The sequence below is a fragment of the Micrasema longulum genome, unplaced genomic scaffold (assembly GCF_059751315.1).
Source record: "Micrasema longulum isolate JH-2025_06_02 unplaced genomic scaffold, ASM5975131v1 h1tg001529l, whole genome shotgun sequence".
NCBI lineage: Eukaryota > Metazoa > Arthropoda > Insecta > Trichoptera > Brachycentridae > Micrasema > Micrasema longulum.
In genome coordinates this window covers 6396-27215 of record NW_028278712.1, presented here as the reverse complement: position 1 = coordinate 27215, position 20820 = coordinate 6396, and the positions used below count along the sequence as shown (strand labels likewise).

The 20820-nt window shown below is 32.1% G+C and overlaps 1 protein-coding gene across 1 annotated transcript; it reads right to left on the bottom strand.

Annotated features, from left to right (window-relative positions):
• Positions 1-1670: 1670 nt before the first annotated feature.
• LOC148275010 (uncharacterized) lies at positions 1671-9338 on the bottom strand. Its single transcript, XM_088236277.1, has 3 exons — positions 9208-9338; positions 6972-7275; positions 1671-3820 (listed from the first exon to the last, which is right to left on the bottom strand). Exons 2-3 carry the CDS (start codon positions 7255-7257, stop codon positions 3117-3119), a joined length of 990 nt encoding a protein of 329 aa, XP_088092403.1. The 5' UTR covers positions 7258-7275; positions 9208-9338; the 3' UTR covers positions 1671-3116.
• Between the last annotated feature and the right edge of the window lie 11482 nt (positions 9339-20820).

The window sequence follows — 20820 nt, the reverse complement described above, 5'->3', positions numbered from 1 at the left end:
TACAATAAATTTGTCTTACATTTTTAGGTTTATGTAAAATACTTTCTCATTATTACTTCCGACGTTTAATTTTTAAGTTTAATTTTAATAGTTATAATTTATTATTAAAATAAGATTAAGTTTGTTAATATTTTGATTATTTTGTTGTAATTTTTCTAGTTATTAAGTTCTATCTTCCTTCTAATTTTACTATAAGTTTCTATTTTCTGTTAAATAGGCACTATCAGGTTTTGGTGGGTTTTTCTGTTAGTGCCTATTTCAATTTATGTTGAAATTTTTATTGGTTTGGATATGTGTTTATTATTACAATTGATCTTTTGATGTTATTCTTGTACTTATATTTTTCTTGTCTTTTGTTGTATCTATATTGTTATTCCTGTCTGTTTATGTTTTACTTATGTTTATAAATGTAACTTGTTTTTGGCCGATGTTATCAAGTTTTGGTAGTAGGCTCTAATAAAGAAAAAAAAACAAAAAAAAACAGGGGTGGACTTTATTCATGGATGCGATTTTCTAAAATGTATTGAATGTCAGTTAATTATTTTAGTATTACCAAGAGTCCAGTAAAAAAGATAAATTGTAAGAAATTATAAGGAATGAGAGGAAAGAATCTGATTGGAATCCTTAAAAAGCGAATGTTGTTTTTAAATATTCAAAAACAAACTTTTTTAAACACAAAAACGACATCCTTCCTTTTTTTTTGAATAGAGGCGGCAATTGGTTTTTACTGAGTAAATATTTGATCTTTAGACAGCCCTCGTACTATTGAATGTGGCACCTGCTAATTCTAGCCGCACTCCCAGTTCTTTTTTCCGTAAGATATGCTCCCAGGTATTTGAAACTCTCGATCACGCCTCCAAAACACTTATTCTCTTCCATGGATGCCAATCGTGGTACTTCACTAGGGCTTAAATCAGCAAAATACCGAGTTTTAATTATAGATGTCTCGGAAAAATCTCGGGTGTGCTGTGGTTTGAATTTGTGCAAATGAAGTAATAAGAGAGCGAAAGCAGCTAACTCCAGTGACAACTATCATCAAGCGAAGGCAATACGGTCGTCTTGACCATGCACTGCGGATGCCTCCTGAGAGCCTTAACCACGCTTGCCTACTTTACAAGACATCAGGTTTTCGACGTCCTAGACGTACACTGCTGACTGTGCGTCGGCAGTTCGTGTCAGAACCACGGGACGCGAACCTGACTTGGGAGGATGCACAGTGGCTGGCAGCCGACAGAGATGCCTGGAGGATCTTCGTGGACACCATATGCTCCAACTTGGGAGCGGACACGGAATGATGATGATAATGATAATAAATCCGTAGCATGTGACAACAAAATAAATTATTTTATTAAATTACAAATTTAAAAAATCACTATGTAAAGCGCCCTTGAGATATTTTATTACGAAAATGGCGCTATATAAGTTATCCATAATAATAATAATGATGTAAAGCGTTAAATAAATAAACTAACAACTGTCATTTAGAATATTTAATTTGGTAATGTCTCCAAAATAAAACAAGTTTATTGGATTATAATTCCACTTTATTTTTTATAAAATATACAAAGGGTATATTGTGACGCGCTTCGTCTTGTTAGGACATTTTAAAACAAACTAACTTAAATATTTACAAAGTTTCCTTATATACCTACTAAAAATAATTGCTATTTTATGTTTGTAGATTTCTATACAAACCAAAATAAGTAGAGTAATTAAAATTCAATTAGGGTGTACTGAGTATATTAGAGGAATATTTTGGTTATATTGGGGGAAAAACCTTCCATTATTTAAACATATTTGTAAGGGTATGACTTTAAAATTAATATAATAATTATAAAAATATTGATTTCATTTATATAGGTCTATTTTGAAAATTATTATTGGTGTTTTACACAAATTAATTATGGTATTCTACCAATTGTCTGTATACACAAATAATAATTTAGAGTATTGTTTATCCCCGACCAATTTCTGGCAAACCTGTATCCCATAATCTAGGATCTATTGTCAAATTCACAAACCCTGAGATTGTATCAAGTTAGATGGGATTCTAAAATAATTTCCATAATGATTGTATTAAAGTATCCAGATCTGCAGGTTACGGGTGATTTTAAAAACATGCGTGCTTTTTGAGAAAGCAGATATTTATGCAAAATGTGGCTGGATTTCCTTTTTACGACTAAGTTAAACATCATACTCGGTTCGATTATTATTCTATGAAGTAAATCTCAACTAAACTAAATTACAAATGCCCCCGAGGCGTAAGTAAAACGAAAAATAAAATAACAACCCATTCGGTAAATTTTATCTATTTAATCTGAAATTAGTGCAAACATTATTTTATATATCTTAATTTTAACGTATTTTACAAATTAATTCAAACATTTTCACTGATTTCACAGTTAAAACTTTTGAATGATGATTTGTTGACGGACATTGTCCATGTAAACAATTTCTAGGGTTTGAATATTACAAAAAATAATTAAAAACATTTGAAAAAAGGAAAAGAAGCATTGACAAACATAAGGGACATCGAGACAAGATCTTGACTATTTATTTAGTGCTCGTTTAAATCCTTGTAAACTTAAACCAAAAAAGTCCAGATCTTGTCTTGAGCTAACAATACGACAAAGACAGGTCATTGGAGAATCAAGGCCATAGTTTGTTTTATGCTGATCGATGAACAATACTTTATTATTTCTCAACCTACTAGTCGGAATATTGAATTTTATTTGTCCCAGTAATGATGGAAGATCGATTATACTATTTAGTATCCGAACATATATATGGAATCAATATTGGTTTTACGTTTTTGTGGACTAGAAATATTGAACATTGACTCTATATCAGCATAAGAATAATTACCTCTCTCTAGTCCAAGCATCCACGGTACTTTTCGAAGCAAGCGATGTTGGACTGATTCAATGAGATTTATGCGATTGACATAGAATGGAGACCAGACCATTATTCTAGGAGGCATATTTTAGAAGAGGGCGAACAGTTGAGCAATAAAGAGTTTTGATTGTACGGACATTAGTAAAATCAGAGGGTATTCTATTAATGAAACCAAGGAATTTCAGTGGTTTATTTACTGTATTATCTATATGATGATAATATTATTTATTCAGTAGTTTCCCACCAGCATGAGTAAACATGTGTCTTTTTAAATGACTATTTTGTGAGAAATTAAATCCGCACTCTGAGCATGAAAATGGTTTTTCACCAGTATGAGTCAACATATGTAATTTCAAAAAATGTGTACGTGAACATTTATATTGGCACTCTGAACACGAAAATGGTTTCTCACCAGTGTGAGTCAGTGTGTGTAATTTTAAAGAATATCTACGTGAACATTTATATTGGCACAGCGAGCATGAAAATGGTTTCTTACCGGTATGAGTTGACATGTGTGATTTTAAATTAATTTTTTGAAAACATTCATATTGGCACTCTGAACATGAGAATGGCTTCTCCCCAGTATGAGTGAACATGTGAGATTTCAAATTACTTTTCAGTGAATTATATTGGCACTCTGAGCATGAGAATGGTTTTTCACCGGTATGAGTTAACATGTGCGATTTCAAATTACTTTTCCGTGAGAATTTCAATTGGCACACTGAGCATGCAAATGATTTCTTATCGGTATGAGTTAGCATGTGTGATTTTAAATCATCTCTCCGCGAACATTTGAGTTGGCACTTTGGACATGAGAATGGTTTCTCTTCAGTATGAGTTGACACATGCGATTTTATACCAGTCATACGTGGACATTTATATTGACTTTCTGAAGAGGCAATATATTGATGGCTTGCTTGAAGACCTGAAACAAAAACAATGCGACTGTTAAACCACTTTACATATCAAAATAAACAAACGGAAACTGAAAAATTGACAAAAGTGAAATATTTTATAATTTTTTTTTTTTATTATTAATAACTAACTAACTAACCATCACGCCATTTCCCCGGAGGGGTAGGCAAAGAGGATAGAACGCCACACCACTCTGTCCTGGCACACTTCCTTTGCTTCCTTCACATTCATACATCTTCTCATGCACGCACGTCGATTATTCCGACTTTTCACATGACCACTTTCAAGAATTTGTTGTACTTGATCATGCCATGTCTTTCTCGGCCTTCCTCGACTTCTACAACCGGACACATTCGCATCATAAATCTTTTTAGCCGTTCTTTCATCATTCATTCGCTCCACATGACCGAACCATCGCAAAAGACCTTTCTTAATTTTGTCGATAATGCTTAACTCAGCCTTGCATTCTGCTCTAATTTCGACATTAGGGCACCTATCATACATTGTTTTTCCGCACATTCGCCTGAGGGATCGCATTTCAACAGCATTCAGTCTGCTTTCGTCCCTTTTTTTCCAACTCCATGCTTCGCTTCCATACATAAGGGTTGGTACCAGAACTCCATTATGAACTGCTAATTTAGCCTCTTGCGATAGACACTTATTTGCTACGACAGACTTTAAGGCACCATTAACTCTGTTACCGGCACTAACCCTCCTTTCAATATCCTTGTCCATATTTCCATCTCTAGTAAACATACTACACAGATATACAAATTCTTCGACCTGTTTCAAACTATCTCCATTTACTACAATCTTACATTCATTTTATTATTAATAAAACATATAATACAAAAATTACATATTATACTCCCAGGAGTAATTAGAAACTCATTTGGGATCGTACATAAGAAAAAACGTTTTTTTGACATACATAATATTATACAAATTAATACATCCGAAATAAAAAGAAAACATTATTGTATAAGAAACATAAAACACCATCTTATACAAACTGACATATTACAACAGAGATGAAGAACATTTAAGAGAAGGTAATATAGAAGTCCAGGCATCTACAGGGCTTATGACCTGTCAATGGCTGGTTTAAGTGGCCACTTTACACACTGTGTAACATTCACCATTCTATACTTCTTCATCTATAAACAGCTCCCCAGGGAGTTGAATCCAGTCCTTGTCTACAAAAATTTGGACAAACTCAAAATATTGTTATATAAACTACATTAATAATTATCACTATCAAAAAGATTTAAGAAATATTTTTTAATTGTGACACTTCTGGATTTTTTATTCAGTTTTTCGTGTCTTAGCTCATCGGGCAGTTGATTATATTCGGAATGGCCAATATTTTCCAAGGCCCTACTGCCAAACTTTGTTGAGCTTAACTTAGAAACATGAAGATTCCCTGAATAAAGCTTACTGTAATTATGAATATCATGACCAAATGTGTATTTTAAATTTGAGTGAGCAGAAAAGTTGATGATATATAAAATGGTATTGGTTATGTCACGCAGTGGCATTACCTTGAAAGGAAGTATCTTTAAATTTATTTCAACAGAGAGGGAAAAAGTTTTCGAGAAGGGAACATGGAAGTCTAGGCATTTACAGGGCTTATGACCTGTCATTGGCTGGTTTAAGTGGCCACTTTACACACTGTGTAACATTCACCATTCTGCCCATGTTTGAACATCCACATTTCCTCAACTCTTCCATCTGTTGACTTTTGTGAAGTAAAAGAGCTGAAACCTTTATCACGTGGGTGAGATTCATCCGGCTGAACCAAATCACCTACTAGGCAACGCCTGGAAACAATTTTCCCCTGTTTGTCGGTAGATATTCTTGACATGGGAATCCCGTTTAAGTCCAAGAATGTTTCTTAGAGCTCTGTTCTGAAGAACTTGTATTTCCGAGATCTGATTTGTGCTAGCAAAACCCCATATGCATGATAAATAATCTTTATTTATATTTTATATGTAAATAATGGTAACTGTCTTTTTTTGACTGGCTAAGAACGGGGTAAATAACTCTAGTAAGATAGTCAAATCAACTTTGTATAAATGTATAATTTTATGCATATAATATGATAATTAATAATAATTTTTAGTCTTAAAACAGCAGTACCTTTCTCAATTTAACGTCGCTTCAATTTATGGTTAATTTAGCGCAGTCGAAATGCGAAACCTTAGACGAATGTGTGAGAAAGCAATGTACGACAGAGTGAATGGTGAAAATAAGGGGAGTAAGCAAATCTGGGACAGGTGTAATTGATGAAAGTAAGAAAGGGTCTCTGGGATGGTTAAGCTATGTAGAACGAATTGATGACAAAAAATGGTGATTTTTATTTATTTATTTATTATCATTATATTACATACACAAAATTATAATTTATGTAAAGTTGCTTTGACTGTCTAACTAGGGCTATTTACCCCGTTCTAAAACAGTCAAAAAAATATAAAAAACAGTAATCAATTTATAGAAACAGTTATAAAGACACAGGACAAAGTGAAAAACAAAGTAAAAAATGGAGTAAAAACATGGTAAAAAATGTAGTAAAAACATAGTAGAATTGTAGTAAAAACATAGTAAAATTGTAGTAAAAACATAGTAAAATTGTAGTAAAAACATAGTAAAAATGTAGTAAAAACATAGTAAAAAATGTAGTAAAAAAAACGTAGCAAAAAAAAATAAATTATTAAAACAAAGTAATAAATGCAGTAAAAACATAAAAACAGAATACATAGTAAGAAACATATTTAAAGTCATAATAAAAAAATGAATGTATGTTGTATAGCAAAAAGCGTATTTAAAGAAAGAAAAAAAAAACAGCATATTAAAAAATAAAGTAAAAGATGTGATACATATATATATGGCGAACAAGGAAGACGTGGCATGATCAAATAAACCAAAATTTTAAGCCTGGTCATGTCAAAAACAGACAGCACCAAAGGGCATATATGCATGTTAAACAAGCTAGGAATGTATGCCAAGCAAGATAGACATGTGTGGCGGTCCATCCTCTCTGCCTACTCCTAAGGGAAAATAGCGCAATGGTAGTAGTAGTAGAAGCAGAGTTTAAGTCCTCTGCGTACCATCCTCACAGGCGTAATCTCAGAGCAGATAATGTGGAAGGAAGTATAACTTACTTGGGGCTGTTAAATTGTAACGAGTGGAATCCAAACATTCTTGTTTAATGTCAGGATAGTCAATATCCACCTTTATGTTTGTAATTATATCGCTGGTTATCCTAGGCTGGTCAGTAGCAACACCTGGCTCCTCGCTGCTGGGGGGACATGGCGCCCCATCTTCAGGGCGGAGAATATCTTCAACACCACCAGTCCTCGGTTCAGCTTTCACGGTAGCAACACCTGGCTTCTCTTCTTCTTCGCCAGTCCCCGGTTCGGTTTTAATAAAGACTGAAGCGATATCCATAATATTTTAGTTTCGAGACTGGAAACAAAGAACATATTTGATCAATATGAAGATATATATTCTGGAAAATGTAAAAATTATTTTATATTTCAATAAAATTATAAATTTGGTAATATATCCAAAATAAAACAAGTTTAATGGATTTTAATTCTACTTTATTTTATATAAAATAAACATGGACATTATACATAAATCTTAGTTATGTAATGAAACCTGTATACAACACCAATGTAGAGTTTCAACAATATTTTTAAAAATAAACCTATTTAAATGAAATCAACATTTACATAATTGTGTCGGTGGATATCAAAATTGGTTAAATCCAAAATTGATAAAAAAACATTTTTTGTGGAAACACGATTAAAAGTTTAGTTATGCATATAATATTTAGTTCAAAAATGGGAAAATCCAATATTATACTATAATAATTGTTGTTAGAAGTTTGATTTTATATCAAAATCGGCAACATCCACTCAATAACACTTAAAAAACACTCAAAACAATTAGTTTTATTTATTTTTTACTTCGTAAAAGTGACAGCCCTGACAGACATTCAACGACAGATTAGATCAAACTGGTTAAATCCACGAATTAATTTTATCAAAACTAGTTAAATCCATTCCGATATATCAAAATGAGTTACATCCAAATTATATATATAAGTTTTACACGGAAACTAAGTCTAATTGATCAAATCAATTAACGTAGAATACTTTTATTACCTACGTCAGACCTACATATAGTCTGAATAACAATTTACTCGAATAGCAATAATCAGTTTCAGAAAAGTGTTCTTTGTGAAAAAATGCTTAGTCTGGATATATCCATTTTTGATGTTAACCAACACAATTATTATATTAATTTTAAAGTCAAATCCTTACAAATATGTTTAAATAGTGGAAGGTTTTCCCCAATATAACCAAAATATTCCTCTAAAATATACTCAGTATACCCTAATTGATTTTTAATTACTCTACTTATTTTAGCTTGTATAGAAATCCACAAACATACAACAAAAAATATTTTTAGTATATAGAGAAACTTAGTAAATATTTAGGTTAGTTTGTTTGAAAATGTCTTTACAAGACGAAACGCGTCACAATATACCCTTTTTATATTTAATAAAAAATAAAGTAGAATTCTAATTCAATAAGGTTGTTTAATTTTGGATACATTACCAAATTACATATGGAACTCTACCAATTGTCTGCATACACAATAAATAAAAATATATAAATGCCAAAATCATGAATTAAAGTTTCGATATGTTTTGAAATCATCAAATTGTGTCTTATTATATGATGTAATACGATGCTGGGATTATGACATGTTGTCTTTTTAGTATACGATCACTTAACATACTGCGTAACATTCATCAATCTGCTTAAGGGCATTTAACTTCCACGTTGACTACGTATTTTGTAACAATATTTTTATTCGATCTAAATAGTTGCAGACGAATTCTGGACCGGTACCTCTAAATGCCTAGCCTTCATATTCATCCCAGCTTCATATCTGTTGAAAATATGTCAGGAAAAAAAGGGGCGTTGTCTACAAAGATTAAGATATACTTAAAATACTGTTAAGGCAGGTACGATGTATAGTTTATAAGTTACAGTTGACACCATGAGCAGATTGGATGAAAGCAATGTCTATGTATTATACGTCTATGTCTATTGACATTTTATTAACGTTTTCGTTTTACCTATATTAAAAATCATTTAAACTAGCAACTTTTATTAGTATTAGTCAATGCTAATAAATTTTCATTACGAAGTCACAATGCTAATAATTCCATCACTAGACAAGGAGAGGATTCAACTCATATTAAGGCGCTCGCCTCACGCACGGGGAGCTCTGGGTTCGATTCCCGGCGAGATCACAATAACTAAATATGAATTTTCTCAATACATATATTGGTTCACTTTACATACTTGAATTGTAACTTACTTTCACGGTAATTTGTACGAATGTAAAAACTTCGTTGAATCGTAGAATAATGTTGCAATTTCAGTTACAATTGCCCACGAAACGGAGTCGTGTAAAACTTATAGTACTTGACACTTGACCGGAGAACCGCAGATAAAGTCAGACAAAATGTAATGTGATAGACAATCCACAAACACTCATAGAAATTACGGCTAGAAACTATATTTTTGCAAGTAAGATTTATTGTTTTATATTTTTATTATATAAATAAAACACGAGTGATACTTTAATCCACAAATTTGGAATATCCAGTGACCGGTTTCATCGCTTTCACGACATCTTCGAGACTGGTATCTTTATTAAAAAGTTAAATGTATTTATATATTTATACAGTTTTTCAGAAATCATTATTTACAAAACCACACTCACGAAGGATGAGACACCAAAAATAAAATAAAATACGTAAACTCATTAAAATAGCATTATATCAATTCATTAGTTAACCCATAGAAAATTTGTTGATAATGATCCTTAAGATAAAAATAACTTTATTTAATTTACTTACATATAACTTTGAATTATGTATCCTTACCTCTGTTCTGTATAAATACATTTAACTTTTTAATAAAGATACCAGTCTCGAAGATGTCGCGAAAGCGATGAAACCGGTCACTGGATATTCCAAATTTGTGGATTAAAGTATCACTCGTGTTTTATTTATATAATAAATTATAATGAACTTCCATCACGAATTTTCACTTACAAACTTAAATGTTTTAAGATTTATTGAATAATGTTTTGAGTATGTCCAAGCAGACTGGCTGTAATTCCTCCCAATGGAGTTTTTTTAGATCTAAACTTGTTGCAACAGAGAGGGAAAACATTTTCAAGCAGTGACTATGGAAGTCTAAGCATTTACAGGAATTATGACCTGTCTCATTGGCTGGTTTAAATGGCTACTTTACACACTGTTAAACATTCACATTTTCTCAACTCTTCCGTCTGTTGACTTTTGTGAAGTCAGAGAGCTAAAACCCTTATCATGCGGGTGAAATTGATTTCCCTGAAAACAATTTTCTAATTTTATGCTTCCTCTTTTACCAATTAATTAATTCAACATTAAACACTAACATTACCTCAGCTATTCTATCTGTTTCAAAATGGTGAATGTAATACGGTGTGTAAAGTGGCCACTTAAACTAGCCAATGACTTGTCATATGCCCTGTAAATGCCCAGACTTTAATATTCCTTTCTCAAAAATGTTTTCCTCGTCCGTTGCAACAAATTGAAATATAAGTTTTATTGACGCTAAATCATTATTATTTTGCATTGCTGCGTACTGAGTTTCGGTTCTACAGAACAACGTTTATTCAACAGTATTATGGTAATGACATGCTCTAAAGAAAAAGTCGTTTTTCCTTGAGTTAGTCCTAGGTACTGGCAAATTAAATGTAGTATGGAGTCTTGTTCTGTTGGGTACAAGGTATTCTAAAAAACTTGTGAGTAAAGGGCAGTTTACGACGTTGTTTATTAGTTTAAACAGGAATATTTGATCTGCAATCACTCTTCTATACTCCAAAGTTTGAAATGAATTATAGATTAAGTCTTATGTCGTATGTATGTAGACTAGTGTGACATCACAGTCACACATGAGTTAAGTAAATCTCTTCTGTTCTCTAGTTCACCCGCACCTCGACCTGGAGTATTCCTCTGTTATCTGGTCTCCACATTATGATGTTCACATCAAGAATATTAAATCAGTTCAACATCGATTTTCGAGAATGATTGGCTGGAGGTTGGGCTTATCCAGAGACCAATATATGCATAAAGAGTTAGAAACTAGCTTCAATATATCTTTTATTCAAGACCGTTGAAATAAATCCGACCTTCTAGTCCTATTTAAAATTCCCAACCCACTCTTTGATGCGCCTGAACTACTGAGCTCGATAAAATTAAATATACCAACTAGAAACCTCAGACAAAACTTACTCTTTCATACCAATTACCATAGAACTGACCAAAATTCTTAGGTCTGCCAACAAACATACCAGTCTTGATTACTTTGATAACAGCTTGCCCGCCACATACAACACACACCGCATCTAAGGACAAAAGTCTCCTTGGCGGTGCCCACATACACGGAAAATTTGATCGTTGTCTCTCTGTAATCTAGTAGCCTTAGCAAATTTGTGCTGAAAGAAAGTAATCCAGAAGTACGTAATATGTACTTCATTGGATTGAGAAAAGAGGGAAGTGAATTCTTCACTGACTGGGATTCAATTGATTGGACATGATCGATTCGCCGTAATGATTACAAAACTTTTTAATAGCCTTGACATTATTTTTGGAAGCTATCAGATCGGTATATCCGACAGGACCTATAACAGGGCCACGGATAGTAGCGAGAAGCTTCTTTCGATAATCATAGAGAAGGGGAAAGGGACAAGAGCACGGGATGTGTTCAAAAGATTGGTTAGGATATCCGCAGCGGCACGAAGGGGAGTAAACAATATTAAAAACAAATATTTTTTTGTTTAATTTACCATGACCTGATAAAAACTGCGTAGTCCAGCGATCGGGGATAACCCGAGAAGATTCTAAGCGCTGGCGGACTGAAGGAAAATAAAGAAAAGTAACCCTCCCTGAAGGGGAGGATTTCTCTGATAACAGGTTGTCTTCTCTCAAACGATCACCGAATCAAATTCAATAATAAACACCTCTCTCCCGCTTCCACTCCCACCGAATCTACTATTTACCACTGTGTCTTTCAACTTTTCTTTATAATAATTTTCTGTGTATAAATATGTCCTTAAAAATGCCTATTGGGCGTATATATATACAAATAAATAAATACATCACTATTTTCGTTCGTCATCTGTATCACTACTTTTTATAAATAAATATTTATTAACCCTTACGGATTATTACATTCATTTTACAAAAATTATAAATAATTTTTCATTTATACTTGGTTCGAGAATTGTTACAAAAAATAATTCTTTACTTCTAGTGCACCTTCCAGGTATTCGAATTTGAATTAGTTCGAGTAAAGCAGGGCTGTCAATTATTGATTCATTGTTATCAATAACGATAACAAATCAGCTATGCAAATATCTCTACGGTCTGTAGAGATATTTTAAGGATTCTACTGGTATTTTTAATGTATAATTTATAAAGCCCATTAATTTATTTTCATCCTTTCAAAAGCATAATAGTGAATTTCGTAATAGGCTGACCAAACCTAAGAGTTGTTTTCAAGTCTTCTCTTCTTCTTTTCCACATCCGCTCTTAAGTGGACCATGTGGACATCACCAGTTGTCTCCAGGAGACCCTATCGCCAGCCAGCACTCTCGCTTCTTCCCATGTCAATCCAGCGCCCCTTGATTCCGCCGAATAAATTCTAAAGATCGCCATTGACGGCCTTCCGGGACGGCGTGAGCCCGCAGGTTTACAGAAGAGGCAACTCGGGTTAAGGTTCTCCTGAGGCATGCGCAGCACGTGTCCAAGCCAGGTCCACCGCCGCATCCTCAAGACGCTCGCTATGGGAGGCTGTTGCGTCCGTTCTCGGACTTCAATGTTGGTTATAAAATCGAACCACCTTATGCCTAATATTCTTCTCAAGCACTTACTCTCAAAACTCAGAAGTTTGGTGTTTTGGGCTTTGGTAAGGTGCCAAGATTCGCACCCATATAGGAGTACTGTAATGTAGTTTCTCATTAAGCAAAACAAATCAAATTTATTTTAGGCAATCTTGTAAAATCGATACTATTTTTTTAAAAAAAGTCAATTCAATCAGGTTTTTATATCTACAAAAGGTTACACTTTGACTTTTACCTATATTTGACTGAAGTTTATTTAAAATACACCAATCGTACAATCTATTTATATTTTCCTAGAAGAATATAACAATCAGTTTCCTTTTTTATAATCTTATATATTTTTAAGTTGTCGGCAAACAGTACAGTACTAACATATTTGAAAATTTTTATTACGTCATTCACAAAAATACTAAACAAAATCGGTCCTAAATGCGATCCTTGAGGAACCCCACTTGTCGCCAAAAAATATTGTGACACAAAATCATTAACTTTCACTATTATCTATCTACCAGTTAAATAACTCTGAAACCAATTCAGCATATTCCTTCTAACTCCTGACAAATCGAATTTTTTTAACAAAATTTTATGACGTACATTGTTAAAAGCTTAACTCAAATCAGTGTAAATGGAATCTATTTGATATTTTGATTAAAAGCATTAATTATATCACTATGGTAAATAATCTAATTTGTTAGAGTTGATTTTCCGAGAGAAAAACCATGTTGAACTGGTGGTATTGACTCACGTTTATTAAACATGCGACGTGTTTGGCCTTGGTTGTTGTGACGTTAAGATCTGTGATAATGTTCTCAACAAATTTCAATGGCCTGGAACAAGTAATCATGAATCGTGACGTATTAGGGGCGCGGCCAATGGAGTGACCGTTTTTGCGGGAATTCGAAATTGCAAATATAAAAATATTTTTTATGCCAGTAATAACTAGCAAAAAATATTTTTTTTATTGGAAAGTATTTTATTGAATATCATTACTTTAAAAATGTAAAAAATAAAAACGCGATATTTTCCAATTATTGTAAAAAAATAATACTCAAATCAGAAAGGGCTTTTTGTATTTTTTACATAAAAATCGAATGTATGAGAAAGTAAATTCTTTACGTCATAAATTCCACTAGCGTAAATTTCAGTGTTACGTCACAAGCTGACGTCACAGGACATTAGTAGGGGTTACCCCTTTCAAACCTGAATTTATTCCTGCGGATATTAAAAATATTTATTATTCTGTATGGAAAAATAAACAAATAAAAAAAAGAATTATTTATAGTTTAGTGATTCTTAGAATATATTCATTATTACTCTAGAAATGATTGATTGCGTCTGTCCTCTCTCTGAACGGGCGCCCATTTTGCCCGCTGAACGTCCGACCTCAGACCATTCCGCCACCTCACCACCTCACCCGACCGCCGAGTACCTACCTAGATTACAAAAGACGCCACGCTTCCAGTCAACTAGGACGACAAAAATATTGTATTATATAAAACGCCTATCGATCAGATCCTCAAAGGTGTATTTTTTTAATGTCTCAAATGGCAAATAAGATATTTATATAAATTCTAGTAAAACTTTTTTTTTCAATGAATGAAGAAAAAAAATTAAAGATTGTGTATATATGAAACGCCTAGCGATCAGATTCACACACGTATAATTTTTTAAAAAATGTTTCTAATGGCAGATATAATTTTGATATAAATTCTGGTAAAACAGTTTTTATTTAAATTAATTAAAAAAAATAAAACAATAACAACAAAAACTTTAGATTATATATTTTATCGTTTCACAGATCGGCCGCTAGATGGTAGTAAAAGCAGTAAAAACAGTTATTTTAATGTTTTTATTTTCCTTATAAAATAATATCTATTTAGATTAGTCTTATTTAAGACAGATTCACGTTCAGGTTTTTGCACGAAATACGAAAATTAAAAATGTGATTGTTTGTGGTGAATTAAAAATATAAAGAAATAACAACAGACAGGCAGAAAAAGTAGCTTAATGAGAAAACAGAATAAGTAAGTATTTGGATTGTGGTATAGTTAAAAAAAATAATAAATAAAAACAGACAGGTAGAAAAAGTAGCTTTATCACACTTAATTTTTGTTTGAATTTGTTGCAACAGAGAGGGAAAACATTTTTGAGAAGGGAATATGGGAGTATAGGCATTCGCAGGGCTTATGACCTGTCATTGACTGGTTTAAGTGGCCACTTTACACACTGTGTAACATTCACCATTCTGCCCATGTTTGAACATCCACATTTCCTCAACTCTTCCATCTGTTGACTTTTGCGAAGTAAAAGAGCTGAAACCTTTATCATGCGGGTGAGATTCATCTGGCTGAACCAATTCCCATACTAAGCAACGCCTGAAAACGATTTTCCAATTTTTAAAACTTCTCTCTCTGTTGCAACATTTCAATTTAAATATGAACAACTCCCTAGGGAGGAAAAATCCAGCCAGTCTGCAAGCATTTGGACATACTCAAAACATTGTTTAATTTTTGTGTTCTCACCAGGAATCGAACCCGGAACCTTCCATGCGTGAGTCAAGCGTCTTAATCACTTCACGGAGGCTGCTGGGATATTTAATATACTATTACTGTGTGGTTTTTATTGTTATTATTTAATTTTTTCAAAGTAATATTTGTGTTTTTTGATTTTTTTTTATTTTTTATTTTTATTTATTTACAATTTTAAAAAACCCGTTTGGGTTACATTAGAAATTTAATATTGTCTAGTCATTTTATGTCTCGTCTAGTCTAGTTAGTTCAGTCATCATGTGCTTTTTCAGATTGATTTTAAATTTGTCTCCATTAAAAGTTTTCAAGTAGTAATTTTCAAGTCGTTGTAGTGTTAGAGTCCATTATGTAGTATTTTCGACTGTCCTGTGTTTGTCTTTGCTTTTTCAATATGATAGTGTTGTTTTTGTCTGGTGTTATATTTGTGTATGTCAGCATTTTTGACTAATATTATGTCGTCGTCTTGTATGTTTCCCAGTGTTATTTTGTGCACAATTTTTAAGGTCTCAATTTTAGTCAAGTAGTTTATGTCAAACTGGTGTGTTTTTTTGTACAGTTCAGTCGTAGAGGTCAGGTAGGGTAGGTTGTATGTTAGTTTAAGAATTTTATTTTGTTGTCTTTGTATTCTTGTTATGTCTGTCTTGTTGCCAGTTCCCCAGAAGGCGATCATGTAACTCAATTTACTTTTGACATAGGCTTCGTACATCATAATTTTTTCCTTTCTTGGTATAAAATCTTTAATTTTTAAAATCTTTGATTTACCCAAATTGTTTATTTATGCGCGATGCTCGGACCTCTGATCCCTGGGTCCGCGGCACTAGCCACGGGACCACACCCTCGGTTCATTACTATATTTAGATTACCTACCCCAACAGTAAAAAATAAATTGTGAGGCTCAAAAGGGTGAAATTGCACAGCGCCCAAAATTCGAATAATTCAAATGCGGTCCGAAGAATGAAATTAAAAATAAGAAAGGTATAGCACGTCTTGTATTGTATGTAGACTCGTGAGACACCACAGCCACACAAGAAGTAACAAATAATTTACAAACCACTGAGGTATCTTATTGTAGGCATTTTTGTCATGTATTTGTTTTGCAAATGAGTTATTGTTGAAATAAAAACTAAATTGTGTGACGCGCCTGGAATGGGTCTCAGATTATCGACCGGTTGTACAGTACACAGTACTCGCGTGATTGGAGAGGTCAGACGGAAGTTACCAACACTAACCAAGACTTGATCATAATCGCTATAAAGATATGGAAAAGGGAATAAATTATGTTACAATTTTTGCTCAATAAGAGTCGTTCGCTCACGGAGCATTTTTAACAGAATAATAATATGAATTTTATTTATTTATTAATATACACGGCACTCAGTGCCTTTTACCTTAAAAAGATACATATTTAAAAAAGTCTAATCATTTCAATATAATGTGAAAAACTTAAAAATTAAAATGAAAAGTGTTAAAATTTATTTCAACAGAGAGGGAAAACATTTTTGAGAAGGGAAAATGGAAGTCTAGGCATTAACAGGGCTTATGATATGTCATTGGCCGGTTTAAGTGGCCACTTTACACACTGTGTAACATTCACCATTCTGCCCACGTTTGAACATCCGCATTTTCTCAACTCTTCCATCTGTTGACTTTTGTGAAGTAAAAGAGCTGAAACCTTTATCACGTGGGTGAGATTCATCCGGCTGAACCAAATCACCTACGAGGCAACGCCTGAAAACAATTAAAAAAAATTATACTTCTTCTTTTACCGGTAGTAATGTTTGAGTATGTCCAAATGCTTGAAATTAAATTATTAATTAATTTCTGTAAATGTTTTTTTGTAAAATGTTCTTTAAACCGTCGATAAAAATAAATAAATAAAAATATTAAAAAAATATAAATACGAATAATAAATAAATAAATACATAAATAAATCAATTTAAAAAATCAATGAATAAATAAATAAATAAATAATAAATAAATAAATACATAAATGAATAAATAAATAAATAAATCAATCAATCAATCAATCAATCAATATATTAATGAAAAAATGAATAAATAAACAAAAAAGTAAAAAATAGATAAAAATAAAGAAAGATAAATGGGTAAACAGATAATTAGATAAATAGATAACTAGATAGAAAGATAAATAGATAAATAAATAAATAGATAGATAAATAAACAAACTTGAAAAAAAAAACATGGATTAATAAATAAACAAATAAATAAATAAATAAACCTTAATAAATAAACAAATAAATGAATGAATAAATGAATGAATAAATGAGTGAATGAATGAATGAATGAATAAGTCAATAAATTAATCAATAAATACAAAATAGATAAAAAGATGGAAAGATAAATAGGTAAATAGATAAATTGATAAATAAATAAATAAACAAATAAAGAAATCAATCAATCAATCAATCAATCAATTATTGAATAAATAAACAAATAAGTAAGTATGTAAATATATAAATATATAAATAAATAAATAAATAAATCCTGTTCTTGCCACGTTAAGTGTTGATCCATAATAATGCCAAAATTTTTTGTGACAGGAATCCCATTTTGATCGATCACCAAGGCAGGAAAATTTGAGAAATTAATTAAATGAATTAGTTAATAATTCAATTATTATTATTACATCATTACAGTGGAAAATCCCCAAGAATTGACAATAAATACTTTGAATCATATAAATGTTTACTGGTACAAACAAGTGTCCGTTATTTATTATTCATTAATTAATCTCTGCTGAGATGTGTCTATTTATTATATTTACAATTAATCAGCTTCGAAACTTTGGGCAGTGGAAGGAGTGCGTGACAAATAAATATTATGTTCGCATTTTTCCCACACCGCTAACTTTTTATATTCCGAGCAAAATATATTATAAACGTTAAGATATGCAAAAAGATAACAATTGTTGTAGATTAATACGACTTTTTCCTTATGACTGTGTTTCGCAATAAACAAAAATATTAACAAATTACAACAGTGATGAAGAACATTTAAGAGAAGGTAATATAGAAGTCTAGGCATTTACAGGGCTTTTGACCTGTCAATGACTGGTTTAAGTGGCCACTTTACACACTGTGTAACATTCACCATTCTGCCTATATTTGAATATCTATATTCCTTCAATTCTTTCACCTGTTGATGTTTGCGAAGTTAACTCTTAAAAGACTGTGCTGAATAATCCCTTTGCAGCCGGTGGTGTAACACAATGTGACCACAAGCATAAGTCGAGATATTTTGAAATGTAAGCTAAAATACCAAATTATTTACAATGGTATGTGTTAAAAATGATCTTTGTTCAAAGATGTTATATATAAATATAAAATTAAAGCATATTTATGCAAAATAAAGTTAGAAATTGTGTTCATTCCTTTTAAAATCCCGCCAGCAAGCGCTGCCGCCCGCGTCTGGTTGTCGACTGAATTCCGAATTACACTTACGACTGAATTTAGCGGAAATAGATCAACCGGGAGACTAGAAAGTATGCTATGCTAATACAACTCTTATTTGAAAGCAAAAAAGAATATCAAATTTTTATTGCAAATAAATACTAGATTTTATTAGAATAAATAAAAACGCTGTTAAAACATATTCTTACAATAATATTGAAATAAAACCTAAAAAAATAGCAAAAAAAACTTGTAAGAAATAAAATAATAGTACGTAATACGTGATATAATCAAATCATAATTAAACATACACAAAAATGACAACGTAAACACGTTTTTTAAAACTAGTTACGAACAAATTTTTTGAACACTTTAAATGAAATAACTTTGCACACTTCCTTGGGTACACTTCCACTTATTTGTTTGACCAATTAGCGCTTTCATCCTCTAATGGACATCTTCAGACTGGCGAATATTATACAATGTAAGGATGATTTATAGAAATCAAAATATTATCTTAAGTGTGGAAATGAGTGGAAGTGTACCAAGTATTTTTGATTAATAACTTATATGTAAATGTATGTAAATATTACATCATTACAATGAAATTCCATCAAGAATTGTCAAAAAATAATTTTAATCAGATAAATTGTGAATAAATTGTAGAAACATTTCGGGAACACGGTGTGTTAAATACAGCGTCAGCTCAGTTTACTACAAAAAACTTCACGCGACTGATGTGTTCTCTGTCCCACAAGTGGTATAATTCTGTATCGTGCTCTTTCGGTATTGTTTTCTCGGTCACTCAAGCTCCGCCCCTAACGAATAGTGTCCTTGTCGGTCTTCTGATATGCTATATTCTCGTGCTCTTTCTTATAAAATTTAATAAACCACTTATAATACTGGCATCTCTTTCGTTTGTTTTAATTTATTTTACAAAATGAAGAAATTATTTTTTATAGAAAAAGCCCGTGCATTTTTTATAAAAATGTTTCCTTATTTTGGTGTAAAAAAGTCCATATAAGGATTACAAAAAATATGAGTTGGTTATTTAAAAAAATAAGAGAGTTATTAAATGTTTTTTACCCGAGGTAGACATCCGTTACCGCATAGCCACACATGAGTTAAAGAGCTGAAACCTTTATTTATGCGGGTGAGATTCATCTAATTGAATTATTTCACCTACATATTAGGCAACGCCTAAATAAAACAACTTTGTTTTTAACCATTAATTTTTAGTTACGTAAACCTTGACAAAGAAGCTTGTTTGCTTTGAAACCGGTCGGTGAAAAATAAAAATTAGTGGTTGAAAACAAAGTTGTTTTATTTATTTAATTATAATGAATAACCACAAAGTTAGTGCTTCAAATATAAACTTTAAATTAACAAAATGTTCAGACAGTGATAAACTTCAAACCTCGGTTGAGAGCCAAAAGTACATAGTATGGAATATATTTTAAAATAATTTTTACGTTCAATATGATCCAAAATGCAACTTTTTAGACCCCTTTCACTTTGGTGTCTGAAAAAATTAAAAAAACTTTAAATATCGTCGGCCTAATCTAATGCGTATATTTATTTTAAAAAGGAATCGCTGTCTGACTTTTCTTAATACAAAGATGTTCCCGTGTTTTCCTCCTGGGCCGCGATTATGATGGGAAGCTAATGACGTCATACCTTCTCCAAGACGGAATAGTTGAGCACAAATTCTCTCGAGCGATTACGAAGATACACTACCAACCCCCCCCCACAAAGTTTTAAATTTTTGGGTAGGTACATCGATATGTAACAAGGGAAAGCATACGTCACAATACACAAGTGATTGTCGGCCTCGTGGTGTAATGGTCAGCGCGTTTGCCTACCATGCAAGAGGTCTCGGGTTCGATTCTTGACATGGTCGATATGAAATATTTATTTGAAAGGGTGTTTTTACACAAGAATATTTAATTGTCCCTGGACTGGTACCTGAAGCGTAGGACTGATCATCTTACCTTTACGTAACAAAAAATGATCGACATACGCTGCAATTGGTTTACTAATACAGCGCCTTATTCACCATTAGGTGCGGAAAGGGAATAATGATGATTACAAAGATA

What these genes read in the sequence shown, in the direction of transcription:
- LOC148275010 (XM_088236277.1), bottom strand. Translation starts at nt 7,257, where the DNA reads ATGGATATCGCTTCAGTCTTTATTAAAACCGAACCGGGGACTGGCGAA. An exon ending in TTACAATTTAACAGCCCCAA is followed by an intron (nt 3,821 to 6,971) that starts GTAAGTTATACT and finishes TTTTTGTTTCAG; the next exon opens with GTCTTCAAGCAAGCCATCAA.